This window comes from Myotis brandtii, unplaced genomic scaffold, assembly GCF_000412655.1.
Source record: "Myotis brandtii unplaced genomic scaffold, ASM41265v1 scaffold934, whole genome shotgun sequence".
Lineage (NCBI taxonomy): Eukaryota > Metazoa > Chordata > Mammalia > Chiroptera > Vespertilionidae > Myotis > Myotis brandtii.
Window position 1 is genome coordinate 535,494 of NW_005371854.1, and position 27,517 is coordinate 563,010.

General features: G+C 39.6%; 1 protein-coding gene across 2 annotated transcripts in view; it reads left to right on the forward strand.

Annotated features, from left to right (window-relative positions):
* Positions 1–6,242: 6,242 nt before the first annotated feature.
* The window catches only part of RRAS2 (related RAS viral (r-ras) oncogene homolog 2), a 37,870-nt gene continuing 16,595 nt past the window's right edge, over positions 6,243–27,517 (forward strand). Inside the window, exons 1-2 of one of the 2 annotated variants that reach the window (XM_014533076.1) lie at positions 6,243–6,263; positions 27,006–27,093. In XM_014533076.1, the coding sequence (XP_014388562.1) occupies positions 6,258–6,263; positions 27,006–27,093 (94 nt within the window). In that variant the 5' untranslated portion in view covers positions 6,243–6,257. Of the gene's footprint in view, positions 6,264–8,578; positions 8,624–27,005; positions 27,094–27,517 lie in introns of those variants that run through there. The other variant, XM_005885887.2, reaches the window with a different exon arrangement.

Sequence of the window (27,517 nt, forward strand, 5' to 3'; positions counted from 1 at the left end):
TTCTGTGTAGATAACTATATCATCAAATAATTTATTATTTTCAATCCTCCTATCTAATAAAAGAGTAATATGCAAATTGACCATCATACCAACACACAAGATGGCCGCCCCCATGTGGTCAAAGGTGGCTGCCCCCATGTGGACACAAGATGACCACCACAAGATGGTCAGCAGGGGAGGGCAGTTGGGGGGACCAGGCCAGCAGGGGGAGGGCAGTTGGGGGGGCCCAGGCCAGCAGAGGAGGGCAGTTGGGGGCAATCGGGCTGGCAGTGGAGCAGTTAGGTGTCGATCAGGCTGGCAGGGGAGTGGTTAGGGGCAATCAGGCAGTCAGGCAGGCGAGCAGTTGGGAGCCAGCAGTCCTGAATTGTGAGAGGGATGTCTGACTGCCCATTTAGGCCCGATCCCACACTGGGCAGTCGGACATCCCTCGAGGGGTCCCAGATTGGAGAGGGTGCAGGCTGGGCTGAGGGACATACCCTCCCCACCCCAACCCCCGTGCATGAATTTTGTGCTCTGGGCCTCTAGTTCTTATATAATTTTGTTTTCTTGTCTTATTGCATTGGTTAGGAACTCCATTATAATGTTGAATAAACATAGTAATAAAGGCTGTTCTTTATTTTATTTTATTAATCCTCACCCAAGGATATTTTTTCCCATTGATCTTTTTTAGAGAGTAGGTGGGAAGGAGGTGGGAGGGAGGGAGGAAGGGAAGTGGGGAGAGAGAGAAAGAGAAAGAGAGAGAGAGAGGCATCAATGTGAGAGAGACACATTGACTGGGTTGCCTCCTGCATGTGCCCGGTCTGGGGCCGGGGATTGAAACTGCAAGCAACTGCAATCGAGGTAGGTGCCCTTGATTGGGAATCGAACCTGAGACCCTTCTGTGGGCAGGCTGACACTGTAACCACTGAGCAAAGTGGCCAGAGCTCTTGTTTGTTATTTTAAAAAGTTTCACTGTTAAAAAAAAATGTTGTTTGCTATAGGTTTTTGGTTCCCTTTTAGTCCTGCTATTAATTTTTGAAGTAAATGTGATTTTCTCATGTTTTTCCTGTATCTTGGGATCGTATTGTTTTCCCTTTAATCTGTTCATATGGTGAGTTATACTGTAATTTTTCAAAAAGATTTATGTGTCTTTGTATTCCTGAATTCCTGGAATACACTGGTCAAAATGTATATTCTTGTTTATTGTTGAATTCTGTTTGCTAATATTTATTTATGGACTTTTAATTTTTTTGCATCTATGTTATTTAAGTTGGCCTATGATTTTCATTTTTCATAATGTTCTTGTTTAGTTTTGGTATCTAGGTTATACTGGCTCTGAGTTTGGGGGTATTTCCTCCTTTTCTGTTCTTTGCAAGAATTTGTGTAGTAGTGGAACTACCTGCCCCTGAAACCGTAGTAGATCTGGTTTTTACAGCTCTGGACCTGGTTTTTATGTATGTGTGGCAAGGTTCTTTTGTTTCTTAATTTTTCCTCTTTTATTGGTCCTAGGACTATGCAGGCTTTCTAATTATTCTATCCCTAAATAAGGGTGAACTCAAATGAGACTAGGGAGTACTTAGACATAAGAAAACACAGAAAAGGCAGAAGTTCAGGAATGAGTCAGAATTTCAATTAGAGACCGAACTTTGGGCCAGCAGCAAGCTGAGGGGTTGGTGGTGGAAAGGGAGCTAAATCTGGGACTTTCCTCATTAAGAAGGATCCCTCCAAACAGGCTGAAGGGGTCGCAGGTGGGCTAATGCAGTCTTAGTGGAGAGAGAGCCCCTTGCTTGCCCTACTCCCACTCACTCCTGAATGACCAAACAAACGGGCACTAGCAGTGCCTAAGACAGGGCAGAAATAATAACACACAACAGATTTTGGCTCCGCCCCCACCCTGTGCAGGTTTTTCAGCTATTTTGACACTTTTTGATCATTTTTCAGAGTAAACATAAGAATGAGGGACTTTAATGCCATCCTTGTAGATTTTCCTGCACCATCCTGCCACCCTTCCATGAAGGAAAATTTATTTAGAAAACCTAAAATTTGCTGCCAACAGTCAGGCTAATAGCAGGAGAAATGGTATGGACATTCTCAAAGGTTTTACAATATTGACTCATTTACAGTCCGTTTATCTTTTATCATTATGTTGCTTAAGTTACTACGAAGATTAATTCACATTTCCAAGTTTTCCCATCTGTTAACATCATACTTCTTTTTACAACTGGTTGTCAGGGTCTTGAAAAATGAATTTTAAAATACATTTAAATTATTTGGTATTTTTATTATTGCCAACTGATGCTATTTTATATAAACTGACAGTATTTGTAATACCTTTCATGCAAGTTCCTTCCCTGTGCTTTTTTATCTTAAGCCATTCTTAGCTAATGTTTTTACACACCTTTCTGAAAGCAGCAAAAAACTGATTAAGGGGAATCTCTGGGCCAACGTGAGGTTTAATTTTGAAATACTCCTGAGTTGCTATAGGAAAAACTTTCTACTGCTTTCATTTTGTTTATAGATTAAAATTAGCTAAATGAGCAAGTAGTAAATGGGAGTTGCTTAAAGAAGTCTATTTAACATTTTTGACTTGATTAATTTACAGTCTCAGTGTCAATTGACCTCTTTTTGGTAGAGAGCATGTGACTCTAGACCAGTGGTTCTCAACCTTCTGGCCCTTTAAATACAGTTCCTCATGTTGTGACCCAACCATAAAATTATTTTCGTTGCTACTTCATAACTGTAATGTTGCTACTGTTATGAATCGTAATGTAAATATCTGATATGCAGGATGGTCTTAGGCAACCCCTGTGAAAGGGTCGTTCGACTGCCAAAGGGATCGCAACCCACAGGTTGAGAACCACTGCTGTAGACAAACATGCAGCCACCCTAGGTGTATTGCTGCTTAAGAAAACTGCTGTAAAATAATCTGTTAGTACATGGGAAAAAAGATCTTGTTCTCGTGTGGTTTTCAGGGTACCAGAGGTTTGGTTGCTTGTGTTTCACTCAATTGCTTTCTATTCATGAATAGGCTCACACCATGCATCACAACTTTGCAGACTCACTGCAAAGGAAATAGCAAGAGGTAAAATGACCTCAAGTGAATGTGGCTTTTTGTGGGTGGGCAGTGTTACAACTAAATAAACAAATTGTGTAGGAAGATCTTTATTTAACTCATCTTTATGTTCTTCTCACACTGACTTTTTTGGTGAACCACTCCTTATTTTTATACTGATTAAGTTCATTGTAAATAAGTAGCATATTTACAATTAGTTATTTAGTTTTTTCATAACCTTATTTTACCATTTTTCTGGTAAGTTCTGTTTTTCTTTTGGGCTGACAGTTTACTTCTGAGTATCTTTATAAGAGAGATCTGTGGGAAGAATGGCATTAACCCTCTTTTATCTTGTCATGTTAAATTCTTTTACATCTGCTTTTGCTAGTTTATCATGCAAGTTTCTGTTGTTTTGATCACACAATTGTTTTGTACTCAGAAAAATAAAAGTGATATTTATATGTCTCTACCATAAATCTTTTTGGTGGGTAGAATCATGGCCTTTTTTTCAGTTGAGCATTGAGTATGAGACATTATGATGACACGTTAAAGAAGTCCTTCATTATGTATGGTAATCTTGAAGTTATCTGTACTCTTAGAAGGCAGAAGGGAGTCTGGATATTTTATGTCTATGTTCATTGTAATACAGGCCATATTCACATACCTAGGAAATTACCTGCTTGCCAGCTTATAGTCAGTGTCAGGATTGACTAAGTGTGGAGAAGGATTTGAGGTCTGGACATTTTAGAGACACTACATTTATTTTGTTTTCTGAAGGTAGCTCACAGTGTAATGATGGTAGTGGTTTGGGACACAGAATCTAACCAGACTGCTTGGAATCAATCTCCATTTCACCGCTGATTGCCATGTAGCTTTGGGCACCATTCCCTCAGCTGTAAGATGGAGACAATAATAAGAATATCTACCTACTTCATGGACTAATTGAGAAGTTTCAATGAATTGATATGTGTAAAGCACTTAGTGCAGCTGTTCTCAACCTGTGGGTCGCGACCCCTTTGGGGGTCGAACGACCCTTTCACAGGGGTCTCCTAAGACCATCGGAAAACACATATATAATTACATATTGTTGTTGTGATTAATCACTATGCTTTAATTATGTTCAATTTGTAACAATGAAAATACATCCTGCATATCAGATATTTACATTACGATTCATAAAAGTAGCAAAATTATAGTTATGAAGTAGCAATGAAAATAATTTTATGGTTGGGGGTCACCACAACATGAGGAACTGTATTACAGGGTCGTGGCATTAGGAAGGTTGAGAACCACTGACTTAGTGCCTGGCACATAGTAAAACTCGATGGAGATATTGTTGTCAAGTCAATAAGCGTGACTCAAGGTGGGCTGATATACACTGAGTGGCCAGATTATTATGACCACCCCATCAGTACTTCGTTGGGCCACCTTTTGCCTTCAATACTGCGGCGATTCTTCTTGGCATTGACTCCACGAGATGTTGAAAGGTGATGCGAGGAATCTGACACCATGCCTGATGAATAGCACTGTCCAGTTCTGTGAGATTTGATGGTTGTGGAACCAGCTGCCTGATGGCTCTTTTAACTTCGTCCCACAAATGCTCAATTGGATTGAGATCTGGTGATTGTGGGGGCCACCTAAGCAAGGTAAAGACTCCCTCATGTTCTTGAAACCACTCCTGCACAATACGAGCACCGTGGCATGGCGCATTGTCTTGGTGGAAGAAGCCATCTGCATTGGGATACGCCATCAACATGATAGGATGAACTTGATCAGCAACGATACTTAGGTATGTTGTGCTATTCAGACGTTTATAATGATCTGGCCCTCTAGCAACTTCAGCGCAAAATTAGAGCTAATTTGCCTACAAACGTCAGGTGGTCATAATAATCTGGCCACTCGGTGTATGTTTCTCTGAAGGCGTTTTGAAAGAATAAAATGTCTGTGCTTGCATCATCTTTACTGAATACTGTCTGTCTTCCTTGGGAAACATTTCTTCTGTCTTAGCTGCTTCACGGCCCAGCTAAGCTGGGCTTCCTGCTGGAGTGACCACAGCAGGGAAGCTTGTCCTAGGAGACCACATGAGTGCCTCATTTGACTGGGTACAGGAGTTCTGCTGTAAAAGAAGAGTTTTGCACCCTAGCTGGTTTTGCTCAGTGGATAGAGCGTTGGCCTGCGGACTAAAGGGTCCCGGGTTCAATTCCGGTCAAGGGCACATGTCCGGGTTGCGGGCTCAACCATTAGTAGGGGGCGTGCAGGAGGCAGCCGATCAATGATTCTCTCATCGCTGATGTTTCTATCTCTCCCTTCCTTTCTGAAATCAATAAAAATATATTTGAAAAAGAGAAGGGTTTTGCTTTTCTTATAAGGGCACCTACCCGAACAGGTGCCACCTCATCCTTGGGTACTCTAATGTTAAAAGAAGTGAATGTCCAAATAAAATTTATTGGGGTAGTGATTCATTTGTTCAACAAATCATTCTGTAAGTTTTATGTGTGTGGCCTTAAGTTTGTAAAGACAAGGCTTTCCTGTGCTTAAAGTAGAGCTTTCATACTAACCGAAGGGAAAAACATGAAAACGATTGCTTTGTTCTTTCTGCTATCTCTGAAAATGACGTAAATGTAGTTTATTTTATGATTGTCCCCTTTGTACACTTAAAAGTTTTGCTGTGATTTGTTTTGTAGAGAAAGATCAAGAGGAAAAACTGATAAGTCCTCTCATCTTCTAAGTTTCTTGTTGATGAAAAGCTACATTTCTTAGAAGTAAGGAAATTACCTATGAATTTTGTTTCCCAAAGGAGTTAGTGAAATGTCACTATGAATTTATGTTGGCTTAAAATTTTTTTTTGTTTATTTTTTTTATTATGTAAGGTCTGTCTTACATTTTGTAAATAAATTTTTTCCTGGCAAGATATGTAAATTTCGAATTCTATTTCCTATTGACGTAAAGGATTAAGAACCTGTGGAATTGCTTAGCCCTCTTACCCCCTTAAATACCTATTGAGAGAGCAAAGTCAAACAGTAGAATCGTCACATCTGTGCTCCCATAGTCCCTTATGCTAAACCTACTCTAGTACTTAACCACTTGGAAACTATAGTATCTTACCTATTCTAAGACACCTTGAAAATTTTTCTTATTTTAATCTTTGTAATTAGAATCATCTTCCAATTGATGGCATCCTAGAGTCAACAGAAGATGGTATTCCTTTTTTTCTCTGGCCTCCTACATGACAGTGAGTAGACTTCTTGAGAGCAACAACTGATATTCATTTATTTTTGTTATCTCCAGGGTCTGGTTTGCATTTAGAGCCCTGCTTTTGCTGAATTACAGTGTAACAGTTTTTAGGATCATCTCAGTAAGTATAAGTTGAAATGAGAGTTTCATTAAGACACTTTTGCAGGGTGAGGCATAGAAAAACAGGGCCTGCAATGCTGATAGGTAGTTAAATGCTACTTCTACTTCCCCTTCTTTGTACCCCTTCTCTCTTTCTCTTTTGATTGATTCTCTTAATCTTTTGATTGATACATCCCTCACAGACAAAGCATTACTTTACCTGAATTTGTTGCTTTTAGCAGATGCCAGAGAAGTGAAAGAGTAAGAATGCTGTATTCTCATTTATGGTATGCTCTTATGTTTTGAGCATCCTTTGGATATTGCACTGTGCCATAGTCACTTATATTATGTAAATGAGGAACAGGTGTAAGTGTGTTTAGGGACATAGTGTTTAGTATATAGCGATGGAAGAAAGGCCAGACTTCCTGCTCAAGGCTTCTGCTTTATAAGAATTTTCTTCTGAGTTACTATTTGTTGTTATTTTTATTAGTTTACAATTATGAATTTTATTTATAAACTAGTGGCCCGGTGCACATTGAAAGGAAATTAGGAGAAATATTTTAATATCACTATTCACCCTTTCTCTGTAATAGAAGTGTCAACCAAATTCATGATCGACAGTAACAGATCGAAACACATGCATGCAATTGGCGCCAGCTTTATATGTGTTGTGCATGTGTGAGTCAACTTAGCCTTTTATATATGTAGAATAAACTTGCTTAATTAGACTTGCTTTCTGATTTAGCTAAACTTTTTCCAGCCCAGTGAAGCACCTCAACTTCTCTTTCAGATTATTGTCAGCAACACAGCAGTAAATATCAACACGAAACAGATTATTATTGTAGATCACGAAGGGAGAACAAAGGGTAAAATATTTAACTGCAGCAGTGTTTGACTATACTCTGCACAGTGAGAAAACCTGAAGTCATTTTCAAGGTCCATCATTTCTTTTTTTCAGTCGGGTCAAGTTTCTAAATTTCTAAATCTCTGCTGGCTAATGAAAAGCAAATAGGATTCTACCGAGTCTCCTATCTACCTATTCCAGGACTTCTGTGAGGATCAAATGAGATGAGGCATGGGAAAACGCTTCATAGACATTTGGTTAAAGTGTAAAATGTTTCCACCTGGCTATAAAGCAAATCATGTTCCTGGGCAGAAGAAACTGCAAGGAGGCTAGTCGCTAGGGAGAAGAAGCCAGGTGTTGCTATGTGATGTCATTACCTGGACAGACACTTAGCATATTAGCCTTTTATATATACACAGACTAGAGGCCTGATGCACGAAATTCGTGCAAGGGTAGGCCTTTGCAGCCCCAGCTGCCTCCCAGCCCTGGCTGCTGGGGCCCTCGTGGCCCCAGCTGCCTCGCGGCCCCGGCTGCCTCATGGCTCCAGCTGCCTCGCGGCCCCGCCCCCTGCCTGCACCCATCTTGGCCTGGCGCTGCCCGTGTCTGTCGCCACACACCCTCAGTTCCCCGGTTCCGCGGAGCCCCTGTTCATTCGCCCCACAGAGGGTGGCCTGGGCCTCCCTCTTTGGGGCGATCGCAGAGCTTCCCCCCATGGATCACCCCTCCGGTCGGTGACCTGGGCCTCCCTCTGTGGGGTGATTATGGGGCGATGGCCCTCCACCAATCGCATTGCACCCGCCTTGGCTGGCCTGGCGCCAGTGTGTGTCATAGCGTGGCCGTCCGGACGGTCATTCTGCTGTTCGGCCGTTTGGTCAATTTGCATATTACACTTTTATTATTATAGATAGTTCTGTGATTATGAGACTTTGGGTTTGCATAACCTTATCACAATAAATCAAATGTTTGCTTGGAAAAGTGGAGTAGATCTAGTCTCCCTTTATCTTGCTCCTGAGTACCATAATTATCATTCTTGTGAATCTAGATGTAATCTTAGTGCTAGAAGAAACTGCTTAGTGGCTTTAGTTGTTTTCCTTAAGTTACAGGTGGGTGGTTAGAAAAGTCTTATATAGGATCCATTAATTAGAAATGACTGCCATGTAAGTTGCTTTTGTTTGTTTCTTTAATCCTCACCTGGTGCTATGTTTTTATTGATTTTTTTTTTTTAAAGAGAGGAAGGGGGGGAGAGAGAGAGAGAAAGAAAGAAACGTTGATGTGAGAGGGAAACATCAATCAGGAGTACATGCTGTGACCGGGGATTGAACCTGCAACCTACGTATGTGTCCTGACCGGGAATCAAATCCATAATCTTCTTGATGTACAGGACGATGCTCCAACCATCTGAGTCACCCTGCTGGGTCATGTAAATTCTTTTAATACACTTTATGTTGTGAGTTTTAGATATATAGATAAAGCAGTTTCCATATACTTGGTACCCAGTTTCCTTATTAACATCTGACATTGTATGGTACATTTGTTCTAATTAATGAACCACTAACTATAATATTGGTGCATTATTATTCACTAAACTCCCTACTTATTCAGGTTTCCATAATTTTTACCTAATATTTTTTTGTTCTGGGATCTCATCATGATACCACATTATATTTAGTTGTCATGTCTCCTTAGGCTCCTCTTGGCTCACTTTCTTGTTTTTGGTGGCCCTGACCATTTTGAGGAATACTTGTCAGATATTCGTAGAATGCCCGTCTATTGGACTTTGCCTGTTTTACTCATGACTGGACTGGGATTATGGATTTTAGATGGAAGACCACAGGGGTCAAGTGCCATTTTCATCACATCACATCTAGGGCACAAAACTATCATGATTTATGACTGTGGATGTTGACCTTGATCAACTGAGTGAGGTAGTGTTTGGTTTCTCCACTGTAAAGTTACTACTTTCCTTGCCACCTCCTCCCCATATGGTATTCTTTGGAAGGAAGTCATTATGTGCAGTAGAGTTGCTTTGTAATTTTGTATAAATATTTAAATGGCAGAACAATTTAAATATGTACCCGGAGTTAGTGAAATATTTGCTTTTAATAAACTATCACTGTTTAGAATGTTAAGAAATGTGCCTACATTTAGAGATTTGTTTTGGCAAAATTTTTCAAGTTTTTAAAATTTCTTAGTGCTTCAACCTTTTTTATTATGTGGCAGCTGTTAGATGTTCCTCTTTACCTAATTCTTGTTCTATCTATTTGATACTTATTTTTGAGAACATAAAATGAAAGGGACATGTAGGAGATCATTAGTCAAAAACTTGAATAATTAAAAAAAATATTTTGATCATCGTCTGTTGCTTTTCTGCACTTAAAAATGTTTCTAAAATTGAGGGCTTAGTTGATATGTAAATTATGATTAGAGACCAGAACAGTTTAGGACCCAAAATGATCAAGGGAAAGCACCTTGTCGGAAACCCCCATGACAATAAACCTCTCCTTGTAGTTCCCATTTGTGTGTTTCAATTATAAGGCTTATGTTAAAATTAGATCATAATTTCCATTGTAGACTCTCAATTTCATGGTTGTGTAACTGCCATATAAACTTGATTGTAAACAGAGGCCTTTAATGATGGGCTTTATTCTAGCAATTTAAGAAAGGGGTATTCAGCTCCAAGGGTACAAAATGTATGCCTAATTTTACATTTTAAGTTAAATTGTGGAGAGAGGCTTTGATTTTAAGGTGAGTTTGAGCCTGGTTGATGTGGCTTAATGGTTGAGTGGAGACCTATGAACCAGGAGGTCACAGTTCGATTCTCTGTCAGGGCACATGCCTGGGTTGTGGGCTCAAGCCCCGGTAGGGGGCGTGCAGGAGTCAGCCAATCAACAATTCTCTCTCATCATTGATGTTTCTAACTTTCTCCCTCTCCCTTCCTCTCTGAAATCAATAAAAAAATATTTTTAAAGGTGGGCTTGAAAATATTTTTCTTACAATTTTCTATTTTCTGCGATGAGATGTATTATTTCATGATAAGAAAAAAAACTAAAAAATAAAATTAACTTGTTAAAGCCTTGAGACTTACTATCTTTTAAAACAAATAATTATTTTGACTTCTTTCCAAAAACTACTAGAATCTTAGAACCAATTTAAATCCATTTACCCTTTTTTATTTTTTGTTTTGTTGACTAACTGAATCTCTCTAGTTCAAAGAATGAAATTCACTTCATGTATCTATGAATTACCTTTGCGGTAAATTGTAGTGCTGGTATTGTGAAGACTGTTCAGTATTTGAGTTCCAATAGTTAGTGAGAAGAACAAAAATTCTGTTTTGTCGTACACTCTTTTTGCGCTTATAAACTGCAGAAAATAATTAGAAGAATGAGGAGTTCAAATTTTATAGGTGAGTGTATTCATTTCCTAGGTCTGCTGTAACAAATTACCACAAACTTCAGAGCTTTAAACAACAGCATTTTTTTTCTCCCACAATTCTGGAGGCCAGAACCCTGGAATCGAGTTGTTAAGAGGGTTGGTTCGCTCTGGAAGCTTTGAGGGAGAATGGGTTCCATGTGTCTTTCAGTTTCTAGTGATTGTTGGCAGCCTATGCATTCGTTGGCTTTCACTCCCATCTCTGCCTCCGGCTTCATATGGCCTACCTCCCCACCCTCCCCCGCCGGGGTCTTCTCTCAAATCTCCCACTCTTTTCTCTTATAACACAGTCATTGGATTTAAGTCCAGGATGATCTCATCTGGAGATCCTTAACTTAATTGCATTTACAAGGATCCTCTTTTTAAATAAGGTCACATTCGTGGGTAGCAGGGGTTAAGAGTTAGACATACCTTTTTGGGTGCCACAGTTCAACCCACTAAAGTTAGTAAACTGCTTTCTGAATTTGCTAATAAGCACTGTAAAAGTATTTTTACTAAATGGAATAATAGTTATAGACTCTGACAATATGCATGTAAATGTGATTCAGAATTTAGTTGCATGTTTACTTTCTCTTCATGTGGTTTGCAATTGATGTGGCATTCTTTTACTGTGAAATTAGTCTGTACTCATATAGACAAGCTATAATTTGTGACTTTAAATGGTGTGAGCAAAGTCTTAAACTCTATGAACATATGCCACTTAGTTCTTGAATTTTTAAACCTACATACATGGGTATTTTTTCTAAGATGAATGTTTATATGGTTCCCTTTGATATGAATCATGTTTGTCTCTACTTGAAAGAGTTTAAATTTATCCAGTGATCTGGTGTCTGATTTTCATTTATATGCCACCAGGAGGGATTTTATGGAAACCACTGAGAATTGCTGGGTGGATAAATGAGGTTAAATAATTAGAAGAAAGAAGGTTGGTCCTTGGTGTGAATAGACAGAGCCACTTTCTGAGAAGTACCGGCCTGGCCTTCTGGGATGTGCTTGGGAAAAGCTCTGGTGAGGAGAGCATTCTCTCCTTTTCTCTAATTTTGAGATGAAGGTCAGGAGGAATTTAGTTCTTATTGTTACTAGGATAAAATAACAGTGATATAGGTTAAGTAAAGTTGGATTGTTTTTTAAAATTTAGTTGAGCTTTAGACCCATAACTATAATATTTAATAATACAATTTTCTAAAACAAGAAGCCCCTTACCTCCACTCATTCTCCATCCACACTAGTCTGTTTTGGGTTTTTGGTAGTGCTCATTTCAAACATTATCATCTTTATTTTGCTTGTGTAGGTATTGTCTCCTCTGCTAAAATATAAGTTCCAGAAGTGCTAGAACCATGTCAGTTTTATGCTCATTCAGGACTATAGTTCCTAAGTAGTAAGCACTTAAAATATATTTGTTGAATGAACGAATTTAATATAGGGTGAGGCAAAAGTAGGTTTATAGTTGTATGTGAAACAGTTTATTCTTGTATTATTATTTAGTAATTATTATATTTTCCATATGAACAGCTGTAAACCTACTTTTGCCCTATCCTGTATGTTATGGATACTTTTGAAATCCATACATAGAGACTTATTTCATCCCTTTAATGGTTGTTTACTAATCTTTTATGCATATAGCATATTCATTTAATCATTATCTGTTACGGACATTTAGGTTATTAATAATTTTTCACAGTAACAAACAAAGCTGCCTGAACAGCTTGTATGTGTGTGTGCATATGTAACTTTTGTAGATAGCAATGTTAATTTCCTTAATTTATAGTTACATTCTTATAAAATAAGCACATTTCAAAATGTATTATTGAAATAATTTTAAGTATAATTGACCTACATTTTCCTAAGTACAGTTTAAAATGTTTTAATTTTTTTCCTCCTTGAATCAATGGAAATCTCCTGCCACAATATCTTAAGGGGGATTGTAAACAGTGGTGAGCAGTGTGTGTGTGTGTGTGTGTGTGTGTGTGTGTGTGACACACACACACACAACACACACACACACACACACACATATTGCTTTGATTGCCTCTGTGGGAAGGATCTTGGCTAATCTCTGTGAAATGAAGTGTCAGAACCCTTCTGTCCATCGCATGGCAAGACTGGGAAAGGAAAGCAACAGCCAATGTAGAAGATTAGAATATTAAATTCTAGTGGTTTTCATTTCATATTATCCAAAGTCCTTCCATGGCCTATAAGGCACTCTGCTTGCCTCTCTCATAACATTTTACTGCTTATTCTGTTGTGGCCGTACTGGCCTCCTTGCTGTTCCTCAGATGTGTTACCCACACTCTCACCTTGCTGTCTTTAACTTCATGTTCACTTTGTCCAGAATGATCTTCCTTTACATAACAACATGGCTCACTCCCTCAATTGACCTTGGATTCTCTCCTCAAATGCCACATTGTCCGTGAAGCCTTCTGTGGCCATTGTTTGCCATATCTTCCCCTCTAGCTCCTGCGCTGACAACCCCTTTTATTTTTCTTCAGAGTTCGCATCACCTCTGATATATTATGTTTATTTGCTGATGGTCAGTCTTCCAAAAAACCACAAGCCCAGTGAGAGGTGGGATTCCATCCTCAGCTCCTGACTCAGCATAGGCGCTCAGTGAGCATTTATCGTCTTTTAGTTGTATTTTTGAAGTGGTTGTTCGAGGCAGCAAACTCCGGCGTTAACCTATGCCGCCATCTTGGTTTTCCCCCAGAACCCTTCTGTCCATCGCATGGCAGGCAAGACTGGGAAAGGAAAGCAACAGCCAATGTAGAAGATTAGAATATTAAATTCTAGTGGTTTTCATTTCATATTATCCAAAGTCCTTCCATGGCCTATAAGGCACTCTGCTTGCCTCTCTCATAACATTTTACTGCTTATTCTGTTGTGGCCGTACTGGCCTCCTTGCTGTTCCTCAGATGTGTTACCCACACTCTCACCTTGCTGTCTTTAACTTCATGTTCACTTTGTCCAGAATGATCTTCCTTTACATAACAACATGGCTCACTCCCTCAATTGACCTTGGATTCTCTCCTCAAATGCCACATTGTCCGTGAAGCCTTCTGTGGCCATTGTTTGCCATATCTTCCCCTCTAGCTCCTGCGCTGACAACCCCCTTTTATTTTTCTTCAGAGTTCGCATCACCTCTGATATATTATGTTTATTTGCTGATGGTCAGTCTTCCAAAAAACCACAAGCCCAGTGAGAGGTGGGATTCCATCCTCAGCTCCTGACTCAGCATAGGCGCTCAGTTAGCATTTATAGGTTGAGTGGGTTAGTGAGTGAACCTAAGGAAGGAGATTCATGTGGAAGAATGTGGGCTATTTCCTTTATTTCCAGTTTTGCTTCTACGGACCATCTCTGCTCTAGAAGAGGTGAGAAGTGAAAATGGGGTCTAGGATATTCATAGGTAGCAGTGTATAGAGGGAAAGAAAACGAAAAAGGAAGTATCCAGGCTCTGGAGAGCAAAAGTTACAGCTAGAAGTGAGTTGGTCAGCAACTTGCTTATGGGGCAGCCTTTGTTTCTAAGTTTGGAAAGGAAGAGAACCAATTTGCAAAGGCCCATTTTGAGCTTAACAGTGTACTGGTACTTTACAATGTCACTTAATCTTCACAATAGTCTTTAAATAAGAATCATTATGGCCATCTTATAGGTCAGGAAATTGATATTTAAGAGGTTAAATAATCTTTCTAAGATCTCATAGCAATTAAGTGAGATATCTAGGTTTGACTGACTCCAAAATCCATGCTTTTTCTTACACTTCATAATACTTGAAGGGGGATTCTACGTATATTAATAATTTGCATTTTATATGATGGTGTAAAAATTTCAGAAAAGTTTCATGTATCTTATTTGCTCCTTGTGACAAATTTGTGAAAGTGGCTACCAACTCAACTTTACAGGTAATAGAACTTGACATCAGTGATGTGATTTGCTGCAAATTCGATAGCTAGGAAGTAGGAGCTACGGCTTTCATCAATCCTTCCTGTCTTAAAATCTGATATTCTTTTCTTTATACCACAAACTTAAAGAAATTCTTGAGAGCGCCTACACATTATGTTTGACACACTGTAGGAGCTAAATATATCACAATAAAATTAGAGAGCTAGAATCTTTTAGGAGATCTTAAAAGATGGTAGTTGGCACCAATTCAAATGCCAACAGGAGCTGGTTTATAGCAACAGAAGTCCCGTCCCTGATCCCTGATTGGTCAGCTTAGAGCTGCTCTGATTGGTCAGAGCTGTGCAGAAAACCTCAGTCCTATTGGTTGTAATAGGACTCCTGGAACTACTTTATACAGGTTGGCTCAGTTGGCAGAAACACAGTGCAGGCAGGCAGTTCAGCAGCATTGAGCCAGGCAGCCTAGCAGTCCAACGGCAGGCAGTTCAGCACAGAGGCATCCTCTGTGAAGAGCAGTTTGTGTTAGAGGCCACTGTGCAGAAATGGCTGCTAGGCTCTGCTTTTTAAAAAATTATTTGAGTCCAGATGGCCACCAGGAGCCCTTTTTAGTCCTTGGGTATCCTTTTTTTCCTTTCAGGGTTCATAGGAGAAAATTCCTCATGTACAGCCAAAGCCAAGAAAGGGGGTGACTCACCCAGGAGCACTCATTTAGTTGTAGAGCTGGGACTAGAACTTATATTTCCTCATGCTCCTTTTATTACTAAAGAGTTTCTATTTAATCTGTGTAGGTCTTTCCCCTCAGTTCCCTCTTTCATTCATAGGTTTCAGCTTTCAAAACCTACAAAAATATTTTCCTCCCACTCAGGTCTCCCAGCAACCCAGTTCTTTCCACAGGTAATTGAGGTTAGTTTCTTGTATGTCTTTCCAGAGACATTTTATACACATAAAGGAAATACGTAAACTGTGTGTATTTATTTAACAACGTATCTTGTAGATTACTCTATATTAGTACAGGAAGTCTTTTTTTTTATGGCTTCATTCATATTGAATGAATGTTTCATAATTTAACCACTCATTTACTGAAGGACAGTTAACGTTGTTTCCAGTCTTTTAAATTAAAAACAGTTGCATAATGAATTACACATGTCATTTCTTATAGGCACAGATGTATTGGTAGGATGAATTTCTAGAAATAACATTGTTAGGTCAAAGAGAATATTTCTGTACATATTTTTTATAATGCCATACTTAGACCTTTATTTATTTATTTTCTCCTTTCCACTTATTTTCTGAATGGAAGTCAGAGGGAGGGAAGGAGGGAGGGAGGGAGGGAGAGAGAGAGAGAGAGAGAAACATCGACACGAGAGTGAAACATTGATCAGCTTCCTCTTGCACACTCCCCACTAGGGATTGAGCCCGCAACCCCAGCATGTGCCTTGACTGGAATTGAACTGAACCTTTTGGTGCATGGGATGACGCCCAGCCAATTGAGCCACACTGGCCAGGGTAGACCTTTATCCATAATGTAGAAATGGAGTGTTTTCACTTTGAATGAAATTGCTTTTGTCTTTTTAATTGACAGTGGCAGTTTATAACTTTAAAAATAACTTATTTTAAGAGTAACAGAATTTCTCTTTTAAACTGGTATATGCTATATGCTTTTATGTTAATATGGAAGGTTAAAGAAAGTATAATGGAAGCAGTATTGCTTTGGAGTCAGACCTGAATTTGGATTCCAGTTCCACCAACCTACTGACTTTTGCCCTTTGGGTAGGTCATTTAAACATTGAGCTTCAATAATCTCATTGTAAAATGAGAATAGTAATACCAACCTGACAAAGTGAGTTGTTTAGAACTACTGTATGTCATTGATTCTAAGAAACACATCCCCCGCCCCTACATTTTAGTATCTCTGACATTGAAATGCTTTATAATCGAAGACAAGTCCTAATTGTTTTGAATTTTTTTCTTTCTTGGCACATAAAATAATAATGGTCTGACAATTGATGGCATTTTAGATTTGATGAAGTAGGGTGATTCCACATACTGGCACAAGTGGACTGTGCTAGGGCATGATATAGGTGGAGGAGTGAAGTGTGATGGGGAAAGTTCAGGGTTGAGGTAGGGGGTGGATGGGTGTTAGAGGAGTGGGTATAGCAGTGGTGTTTTGTTTTAGGCAAGTGGTCAGAATAGCAGATCCACCACATAGTGGGTGGATAGTACAACTGCTTGGTGAAGCACGGGAACAAACGTTACCCACAAATTTGGGTATATGGAAGTTGGAATTATGGCAAATTGTGGACAACAGGACTTTAGCTCAGGGCTGAGATTTTGGAACTGTGTACTAATTTGTGTCAGCAAGACTTTAATGACTCTGGAGAAGATATTTGCAAATCATGTATCTGAAGGGATTTGTATACAGGATATATGAAGAACTCTCACACTCAACAATAAAAAGACAACCCAACTTAAAAGTGGGCAAAGATTTGAACAGACATTTCTCCAGAGAAGGTGTAAAATGGCCAATAAGCATGTGGGAAGATGACCAACAACCCATTAGGGAAATGCCAATCAAAACTGTAAAGATATATTACCTTACACCCACTAGGATAGCTAGGGTAAAAAAGACAGATATTAGTAACAAGTTTTGGTGAGGATATTGAGAAATCCTCAAACACTGCTGATGGGGATGTAAAATGGTGCAGCCCCTTTGGAAAACTCTGGAAGTTCCCCAGAAAGTTAAACATAGTTTTACCATGTGATCTAGCAATTCCACTTCTAGGTATATATCCAAAGAAAATGAAAACATGTTTACACAAAGAGGTGTACATGAATCTTCATCACAGCACTGTTAATAGCCAAAATGAAAAAAATAAACAAACAAACCCTCAAATGTCCATCACCCAGTGAATGGATAAATATAGTATATCCATATGGTGCATCTCATAGAAAGGAATGAGAATTGAAATACTGATACATGCTACAACATGAATGAACATACAAACAAAAACAATGAGGCCCTGGTTCTAGGAATGACCTGTGTTTGTAGATTATCAGCATAAGGGTTCAGAGTCGAAGAAGCCAAATTATAAGAGCTGGAACACCTGTTGTTTGGAAAAATCCTTGAGAAGAGGGAGGAGAAGTGGTGATATTGAAGTTTGGGAATAAAACAGAAGCAGTTATCAGCATTGCCAAGGTCAGACGAATAACAAAGCTAACAATGGTGAGGCTCTGAATGTTGGCTTGTAATGATTGAAATTGCTTCCTGCCTGAAGTAGGTATTGGCCCTGAGGTCTGCGTGGTTGGGCTGAGCCTGCAGAGAGGACCTAGGGAACTCCAGTGTGGGGAAGCACCCTGATATGGAGAGGAAGGGTACACAGATAGGACCCAGGTTAAGCCTGGACATTGTGTACCCATAGAGGTCAGGGTCTATGTCAGTGGTTCTCAACCTTCTGGCCCTTTAAATACAGTTCCTCATGTTGTGACCCAACCATAAAATTATTTTCGTTGCTACTTCATAACTGTAATGTTGCTACTGTTATGAATCGTAATGTAAATATCTGATATGCAGGATGGTCTTAGGCGACCCCTGTGAAAGGGTCGTTCGACCGCCAAAGGGGTCACGACCCACAGGTTGAGAACCGCTGGTCTATGTTTTCATCTAAAGCAGTGGTTCTCAACCTTCCTAATGCAGCGATACAGTTCCTCATGTTGTGACCCAACCATAAAATTATTTTCGTTGCTACTTCATAACTGTAATGTTGCTACTGTTATGAATCGTAATGTAAATATCTGATATGCAGGATGGTCTTAGGCGACCCCTGTGAAAGGGTCGTTCGACCGCCAAAGGGATCTCTAAAGGGTCCCACAGAGGCAAGCATTTATATTGTTGAAGCATCTGTGGTCCACGAGAGGTGGAGGTAAGGAAGGCTAACTTAACTAAGGTAATAGTGCCCGATGGAAAGGATGGGTTGGATATGGAAATTCCCTAGGAGTGCAAAGTTCAAGTCAAGGCAGGAGCTGAAAGACACAAATCAAAAACGACCTGTGCCTTGGTGTGAAAAAAGGAGTATCATGGGATTTACTCAAATTTCCCATGGGAATGGCATGAGATGTTTATTGAATGTCTACATATCATACATAGACCCTCTCTGTTTATCTATTACTCTGTGCCAATTATCATTATGCTTTGAAAAAATTGTTTTCTTATCTTTAAAACATATAGGCTTTGTGTTACATGTTGTAATAAGACTAATAATTGGGAGATGTAAGCAAACTAATAACAATTAAGGTCAAGCAAGGGAAATAAACTTCATGGTTTTTTTTTTAATTGTTTTCTTATCCTTAAAACATATAGGCTTTGTGTTACATGTTGTAGTAAGACTAATAATTGAGAGATGAAAGCAAACTAATAACAATTAAGGTCAAGCAAGGGAAATAAACTTCATGCTGCATGATGGAGGCCACTGGCTTATTGTTGCTTAATGGTTTCTAAATATGCCAACTCTGAAGGATAAATACACAGTGATGTATTTTCTTACCTGCAAATGGCTTGTATATAGGAATAGTGGCTGCCGCCATGGCAGCTTCCGTTTCCTCAGGTTGACAGTTTTCAAAAATCACTCTGCTGGTATTATGAACTAAACATTTTTGTAGTATTGTGGAGGAAGGGGAAAGAGGAAAACCTTTCTTTTCTTCTGAAAGGACAAAAGCTTTGAAGAATAAGCTGAAATGGTGGTTGAGTCCTGAATAATTTTCCCTTCACAGTCTGAAGTGTTTCTTTTCCTTTCTCACCTGTGCTGAAAATGTTACTAAAGATTCATTTTTGTTTTGAATGTTGCTTTTTAGAATAGCAGGTGTGGGCATGGAGGGCCAGGGTGATCTTCCTTAGACTGCTCCCTTTGGGGAGCCGACATGAAATGGTGGTTGAGCCCTGAATAATTTTCCCTTCACAGTCTGAAGTGTTTCTTTTCCTTCTCACCTGTGCTGAAAATGTTATTAAAGATTCATTTTGGTTTTGAATGTTGCTTTTTAGAATAGCAAGTGTGGGCATGGAGGGCCAGGGTGATCTTCCTTAGACTGCAGCGGGCTCTAATTTGGACTGATAATTTTTCACCTTGTGTCTCTGGTGAGATTAGCTCTCTTGAGGGAACTGTTAGTTTTCATTTGAGAGTGGAACAGCGGGGCGAGAGGTAAGTGGTTTTGTAACTAGACTGTTTTCAGAACAGGGCTAAAAGTCTAAGAGTGTAGTGGGCAGTTGGGGCATATTGAGGAGGCTGGGGTAAGTGTAGGTTAGGGCTGGCTCTGTACTCTGGGAAAGGAAGTGAAATCCTCTTCCCAGTTCTTTTTAGGGTCAAATGATTCTGCTTCAGAGGTTTGGACTCAGGGTTAATACTGGCTCAGCACCGTATTTCAATGGTAGTTTGTGGTCTGGCTATGGACCTAAACAGATTATTCTCTGGGGGAGTGAGTACCAAATAACTGACTTAGAAACAAACTTTTGTAACAGGACTAGTTTGTAAGTTGACTTTGTACTGTGCTTTTGCTTGCTGCATACCAGGCCCATTGATTTGCAACCAAATACTTTCTACATGAGGTGTACGTATCACTGAGATTGCCCAGAAGTCACATGGAGGCCTGAGTTTTGCTAAAAAGAAACTAAAAGGATTACTGGGCTTAGTGTAGCCTTTATTATTCTGCACTTGAGTTCTGGAGGATACATTATGGAGATCTCTGTAATTAATTATACACGTTAGATTAAATGAAATACTAATTTCAGTCAGAAAAAAAAGTATTTAAGTGAAGGAATATTAAGCACATTGGAAACATTTGACATAAAAATAAGAGAGGGTATTGCAGGGAACAAAGGTTCTCTGTGACTTGACAGCTGCTGTTCAGAAGAGACACCAGGAAGAGCCGGGCTCGGGCTCCCAGCTGCCTGAGGTTGCTGCAGTCTTCTCGAGTGTTACCAGAGGAATTTGTGCTGCTCTTGTTTTAGCAAATAGAGGCCACCGGTGGCTAACCAGGTCCCTCCTGTGCTCTGGGAAATTAATCCTTAACTCCCTGTTGCGATCTTTATAATATTGGAGTTTCCAGCAGTCAGTATTTTGAGGGTCTGTGTACAAGGTACATTGCTTAACTCTCTTGCAAGGAAGTTCCAAAAAGTATGAGATAGACCTTGGATATATCAAATCTACTTGGACGTATATAACTGGATTTTCACTAGAACTCTAACCTTTTTTAGTTTCTCTTGAAGCCCCAAAGGCTGAGAATAAAGTAATAGTTGCCAAGTCACCCTCATATTCCAAGGACATGCATGGAATATGACCTTAAATTGGTTTTGCACATTTAGCCCATACCTTATCTCCAGGAAATAACAGTGTGGAGAGTTAAGGGGTCTGAGATGAAGATTTCAGGAAAGAGCTGTTAGTATGCGGTGTGCTTTTTGTCCTTTCCCACCGTCGCACATAGCGGAGAGGAGATGGTGCTTTTCTTATATCCCCTTCATTGAAGCCAGATGATGGGGAAGGCACTAACAGCATTATTCTGAGAAACTTGACCTGTTTCCTCTTGTTTGGGGAGAATAAGGATTCAAATGTGAATCAATAGCAGAGCAGAGAGAAAAAAAGAGGGTTGTGCAGGGTGGGGCAAGAGTAGGTTTGCAGTTGTGAATACGTGAAAGTTTATTCTTGTATTATTATTTATTAATGATTGCATTATTTTCCCTATGAGCATCTGTAAACCTACTCTTGCCCCACCCTGGAGTTAGCCACCTGAACGTCAAAAAACAGCAGTGTTTCCCAGAGCTTCTGGATGGAACCAGCGGAAAGCTTCTGAAAGGGGCGCTGTGCATGGCCACCACGTGAAAGTTTATTCTTGTATTATTATTTATTTATTTATTTATTTATTTTTTTTTTTAATATTTTTATTGATTTTTTACAGAGAGGAAGGGAGAGGGATAGAGGGTTAGAAACATCGATGAGAGAGAAACATCGATCAACTGCCTCCTGCACACCCCCCACTGGGGACGTGCCCGCAACCAAGGTACATGCCCTTGACCGGAATCGAACCCCTTGTATTATTATTTATTAATGATTGCATTATTTTCCCTATGAGCATCTGTAAACCTACTCTTGCCCCACCCTGGAGTTAGCCACCTGAACGTCAAAAAACAGCAGTGTTTCCCAGAGCTTCTGGATGGAACCAGCGGAAAGCTTCTGAAAGGGGCGCTGTGCATGGCCACCTGGAGATGATGTAGCCCATGAGGAGAGGTGCCCATGAAACCCCACGGACTGAGAGTGGGAGGAGTAAACAGCCTCATTTAAGTCCTGGGATTGCACAGGGCGGGTCCCACACAGGGACTCTTCCAGGAAACCCACAGGCCCTCGAGAGAAAGCATGGACATCAGGTTTCATTGGTGCAGCCTTTCCAACCCCTCCTGCTCTCCCCACTCCAGCTCTCTGAAGGAGCCACAGACAACCTTGTTGTAAAAATTAATCAGGAAAATATTGTATGTATCACATAATAAAATGTAATGTTATAAACTGCTTACCACATGTTAAATGCTAAATAAAGGATGACTGCTCTTCTTATAATTGAAGATATTTCCTTTTTTTTTAAATGGATGTAATGGAGGAGGGAATGGAGATGAGTTTGAGAGTCATTTAACTTTCGAAAGGCAGAATAAGTGAAGCAGAAGGAGCTTTGGCCAAAGAGCCTGCAAACTTTGATTTTAGTGCTGGATCTGCCAGCGATTTGCTGTTTTAAGTGCTAGGGAAGTCACGTTACCTCTGACAGAAATCTGTGCCCCCATGGAGTTTATATTGTTGGAGTGGGGGAAAGGATGGATGGTAAAAGTAAAAAATATATAAAGAAAACTGGAAAATATTCTGACCAAGAAAAAAATTTTTAGGCTTCTAGGCAATCTGGTTTTGAATACAATGAGGTGAAAACTCAGTTGAAAAGCATCCTTTCGTCCCTTGATTTGACCCTTTCTATAGTACTTAGGTGCTACCACCAGATTGAAAAAAATAAATTTCATATGAAAATTGGCAAATATATGCAAAAGTAGAGAGAAGAGTAAAATATACTCTCACATACACATTACCCAGATTCAGTAGTTAGCAGTGTTTTTCTATATGGTTTCAACTATTTCCTTCCCCTGCTCTCTCCTTTCCTCCTCCCCTTTCTGACCCCATGTGTCTAGAGGACTCCAGGACTCCTGAGGATGGTGCTGTGCTCAGAAATGCTCTGTCACTTGTTTAAACTCACCAGTGGCCTGGTCGGTCTAGCCTTCTGTCCTTTTTAAATACAAGGGTAGTGGACTTAACCAGTGTGGGGGCTTCACTGAGTTCCCAGTCTCTACCTACCTGTCCCAGTACATAGACCAGGCACCGCTCTGTGGCAGTGCTTGGGAACTACACTTTCATCAGTAGCTTGGCGGCAGGAGAAAGTGGTTGTCACTCTTGCCCACTGAATGCAGAAGTAGTATCATTCTCATTCCTTCCCTTCCCCTTTCTTTTCTTCCTTAAGGCAGCTTCTTTGAATGGGAAGATAGTGAGTTGGCCAAGCAATCTAGTGGCATATAATCGAATATTCCTGCTATCACAGCGTTAACACTCTTGCATTATTAAGGGCTCCCCCAGATTTTATCTGGGGAAATAGATCTCCCTGTCTGAATGGGCTAGCTTCCCTAATCCTAACTTTGCTCCACGCCTCCTAACATCCTTAAAGAGACTTAGGTCCATTTGCCCTTCTTACTACCTGGAAGGCATCCTGCCCTTTGGAAGGAGCACTCCCTTTCTTTCTGGCTAGGATCCTTCTCCATGCATCCTTTCCTGTGATACCAAGAAAACACGTATTTCCGCCCCCTCCTTTTTCCCCCCCTTCACTGTGTTTTTCTGGACTCTTTAGTCCAATTCTTTCCTGCCCTTGCCTGAACCTCTGCTATCTTCCACAGTGCAATACCATACTCGGTTTTCCTTGCTTTCTGCTACAGAATATCCTTTCTGGACTGTGGTAGGTAACATTTCAACTTCAGTAGACAGACTGTTTTCTTTTCTGGCAAATTGCAGGGGCTCTGTGTTTATAGGTGAATGTATACATAGTTCCTGTGCATTAGGCACTGCAGTATTAACCCCTTAAATTTTGTTGCCTTCTGAACAAGCATGGTATTGGCATTTCATGCTGTTTCTGTTCTTTGGCCAGTACATTTAACACTCCTTATTCTCCTCTAATCACAGCACAATTACTGCATGTTGTGCAAAAAGCAGTGGGCTCTGAAAGTAGGGACTTTGTCCCTGTGATGCTCCATAAATAATTGTTGAGCAAATGAATGAGAGCAAGAGCAATTGACTGAAGGATTTCAAGTAGTGAAAAATAAGTCTGAATGGTGAACAACACAGATCAAACTAGAAGGCTTTGCATACTGTGTAAACAAAGTACTGAATCATATAAGCAACAAAGGCACCATTTAATCCAACCATTAATTTATGCAATTTAGAAAGGTATAATTTGTATCGTGCAAAAAAGTACACATACCTTAAATGTACAGCTTGATGAATTTTTACATATGTATATATTTGGCAGTTACAGCTCAGATCCAGAAAATATTTCCAGAATCCCAGATGGGGTGAGGGGAGCTTTTATTTTTGGTTCACAACATTTTGAATACCAAGTCCCATGGTTGGTCTGTGGTATAACTAGGATTGGAATTATTACAGTTGTTCCTGGGATTAGCAAGTCTATAGACTTGAATAAAAACACTAGTTCATACCATCTAACCATGTGACAAAAATAATATTATGGTTAATGTTTATGAACCATCAGCATGCCTTGGCACTTTATATGCATGACTTCATTTTACCTGTTCCACCAGGTTTTGTCGCTGTCCTATTTTATAGATGCTAAAGGTTAGAAAGGTAAAGTCATTTGCCTCCAGTTCCACAGCTAGCAAATAGAGTTAGACTTCAATCCAGGACTGCCCTTCATCAGAGCCTGATTTCTTGTTGGTGATCAAATATCTGGTACCCAAGTTTAAACAACAAAAATGTTATGTCTTTATGGTGGGAGGTGATGCTTCTGTTTGTTACCTGCACATGATGAATGCCTGTTTTCGGCATATTCTGAGCTGTGGCTTATTAGAATTATGAAAGTTCCAGAAAGAGGGTCTCTGGTTTTGTGACAGCCATGTCCAGAGTGATGTTGTTACTGAACTCAAGGGGCTCGCCACTTGGGGTGTCCTGTTCAAGAATGCGATATAGTTGTCACAAGGTAGTTTGATTTCCTTGCAGCAAGGAAAGGAAACAGGATTTATATCCAAAGCTCTGTCTTGCCCAGATCTTGAGGCCCTTGATCTAACAGTGTTCCTTAGGATGGATCTCTATGAGACAAGAAGATGCTTTTCAGTAAGGATGACTCTTTAAAGTCTACATATATAGTAAGACGATGGGCTCTACAGACAACTTTTGAAAGCAGGACACAATATAGATGAAATGTGGACCTAAATATCCGGAAACTCCAGAATTAGTTTGTCTTAAAAATTAATATGAATGGAATAAGTGCTTTCCAGTGTTAGTAAAATGGCAAACTTTTTACAACATTAAGATTGTTTCAGGAACTAAGACATCCAAAGAAAACATGAAACTTCCACAGCCACTAAATTTATTTTAATGGCCCTCAAAGTTGCTTAAACTACAAGTCTCCTAAAAGTGGTAATGTTTTAATTTGGTTTCACAATGCAAAAAGAACCCATCTCATTGAAAGAACTCTAGCTATTATGCATGACCTGGACATTTGAAAAATATAGTTAATATTTGTCCATTATATTTTCAGACAAAGTGGGAACAATGGGCACATTTTAGGGCATTTAGGCATAAGCTGGGAATACTCAATGAAATTCAGGTTTGTGAGATGAAAGCATGGCAAGAGGTATCAGATTGCTGTGGAGAAACATGTTTCAGGAAACTAATCTTAAAAATATATAAACAGCGTGCTTTATCCCACTTGCTTGGCGAAAGGCTGCAGTTTTAAGTTGTTTAGAGTAGTCGGTACAAAGAATATTGTTGCCAGTTGTATTTACTTTCTGAAGAGGTGTGGGTGCCAAGAAGTGAGTTCAGGATTGTTTTGATATCTGTTTATTTTTAAATGGGGAATGGGGTAGTGATGGAAATGGCTTTCTACTCCAAGCTGCTCCTGTTGGTAAATGTTTCTTTTACAGACTTTGTTTAATAAATTATGCATTTAAGTGAAACCATCAATTGGGAAGTAGGATTATGGATACTGAATTCTATGATTGAAGTTAACCCTAAAATATAACTGTGGCGGGTATCCCTCAAAAATAAAATAAATATGTAAAGTCATGGTAGCAAGCAGATCATTGTTCTCACCCTTCCTACCCCGCCCTCCTCAAACCAGGGGTTTCTTCAGTGTCCTGTGCAGAGTGCCTGTGTCTGCGTAGCTTTTTGGAGTTTGCATAGGTCGCCATGCCCAGGGCTGTCACTTAAGAACGCGGTGTCCCTGGAGCCAAGCAGGTCCTGCTGCCAAGAACCTTTGCCTGAACAATGGCTGAACACCTCTGGCGTTGGTTCTTAGCGGTGAACTGCCTTCCTCCAAGTCATTCCCTCAGATTTTGTAATGAGCCAGTGGGAGGGGAGTGAAGGAGATAGCAGAACAGGGTGATGTCAGTGTCCTAGTTAGTGCTCTTCTGTAAGAATAGGCAACTAAGTCTCTCTCAGATTTTTGTGGTTGCTGTTGTTTCCTTGTTAAAAATCTTTTTTTAAAAAAACTGAAATATAATACACAGACATTTATTTGGTTCACTAAGACGCTTCCCTTCTGACTGCTACCTGAACTGTGCTTCTTGCTGGTGATGATTTCAGAGGATAACAATTGGGAGGCTTTGCTAACGGAAGAGGGAAATTGAAATTAAGATAACAACAAGAATATCAGTGAAAGAATAAGTTGAGATCCCCATAAATGAAAGAATCCCGAAGTCGTGTTTCTTATGATAATATTATACAAGGCCGGTGAAAAGACTAAGACGAGGCCTGAGAAAAGAAGCGGGACATGCAGTCTTTGAGGCCTCTCTCTTTGTTGTCTCCGTTTGTTTCAACTACTTTGTTCTTAGGACTGATGCTTACGGTCGGGTTGCAAATAGACCTGAATTTTAATTTATTGTGTTTTCTTAGTTTTTCTTGATAGCTAGATTCTTAGGTGTATATGTAAGTTAATTATGAGAAGAACCTGCAGATGTTTTATAGTCTTCTTGCATATTTCAGATATGACAATTCAGATACTTAATTTTTTTTTTCTCCATTTGAAAGCTGCTTCATTTAGTGGGGAATTGACATAGTAGCGATAAGCCTTAATACAATGAAAATATTGTGATTAATTCTGGATATGTGGGATTTGATAAAGTTACATTGGTACTTGTTTAGGCAGACATGAATTTTAAAACAAGGTAATTTTTCTTACAGTCCTATTTTGTGACGGATTATGATCCAACCATCGAGGATTCCTACACAAAGCAGTGCGTGATAGATGACAGAGCGGCCCGGCTAGATAGTAAGTAATCTTCCTTTATTTGATAGTTCATATATCCTATTTTTAAAAACTAAGCTCTGACGTTTTTCTAGGTTAAATATAATAGAAATATTAGATAATCTTACACATAAGCCTGTCTCTTACGTTTTAATTGGTAAATCTGCACATTGGGTAATTTAAATATTCCTCAGTAAATGTAAGGTAAAACAGCACCTGAATTGATCTTGTTCTGGGGAAACTAGTCCTATAACATTATAACTTGAAGTTGTGTTTATTGGGCTATTTGGGAAAAACATGTGAGGTTTTAGCTCTTTCTAGTGTTAGTAAAAAAAAAAATTTAGCTTCCATGGCCTAAAAAGGCTTTATTAGGCCATTGCTAGCAGAAAAAAAAAAAAAAAGGCCAGTCTTGGGGCATGGAGCCTTCGCTACCAACAGCATACAGCAT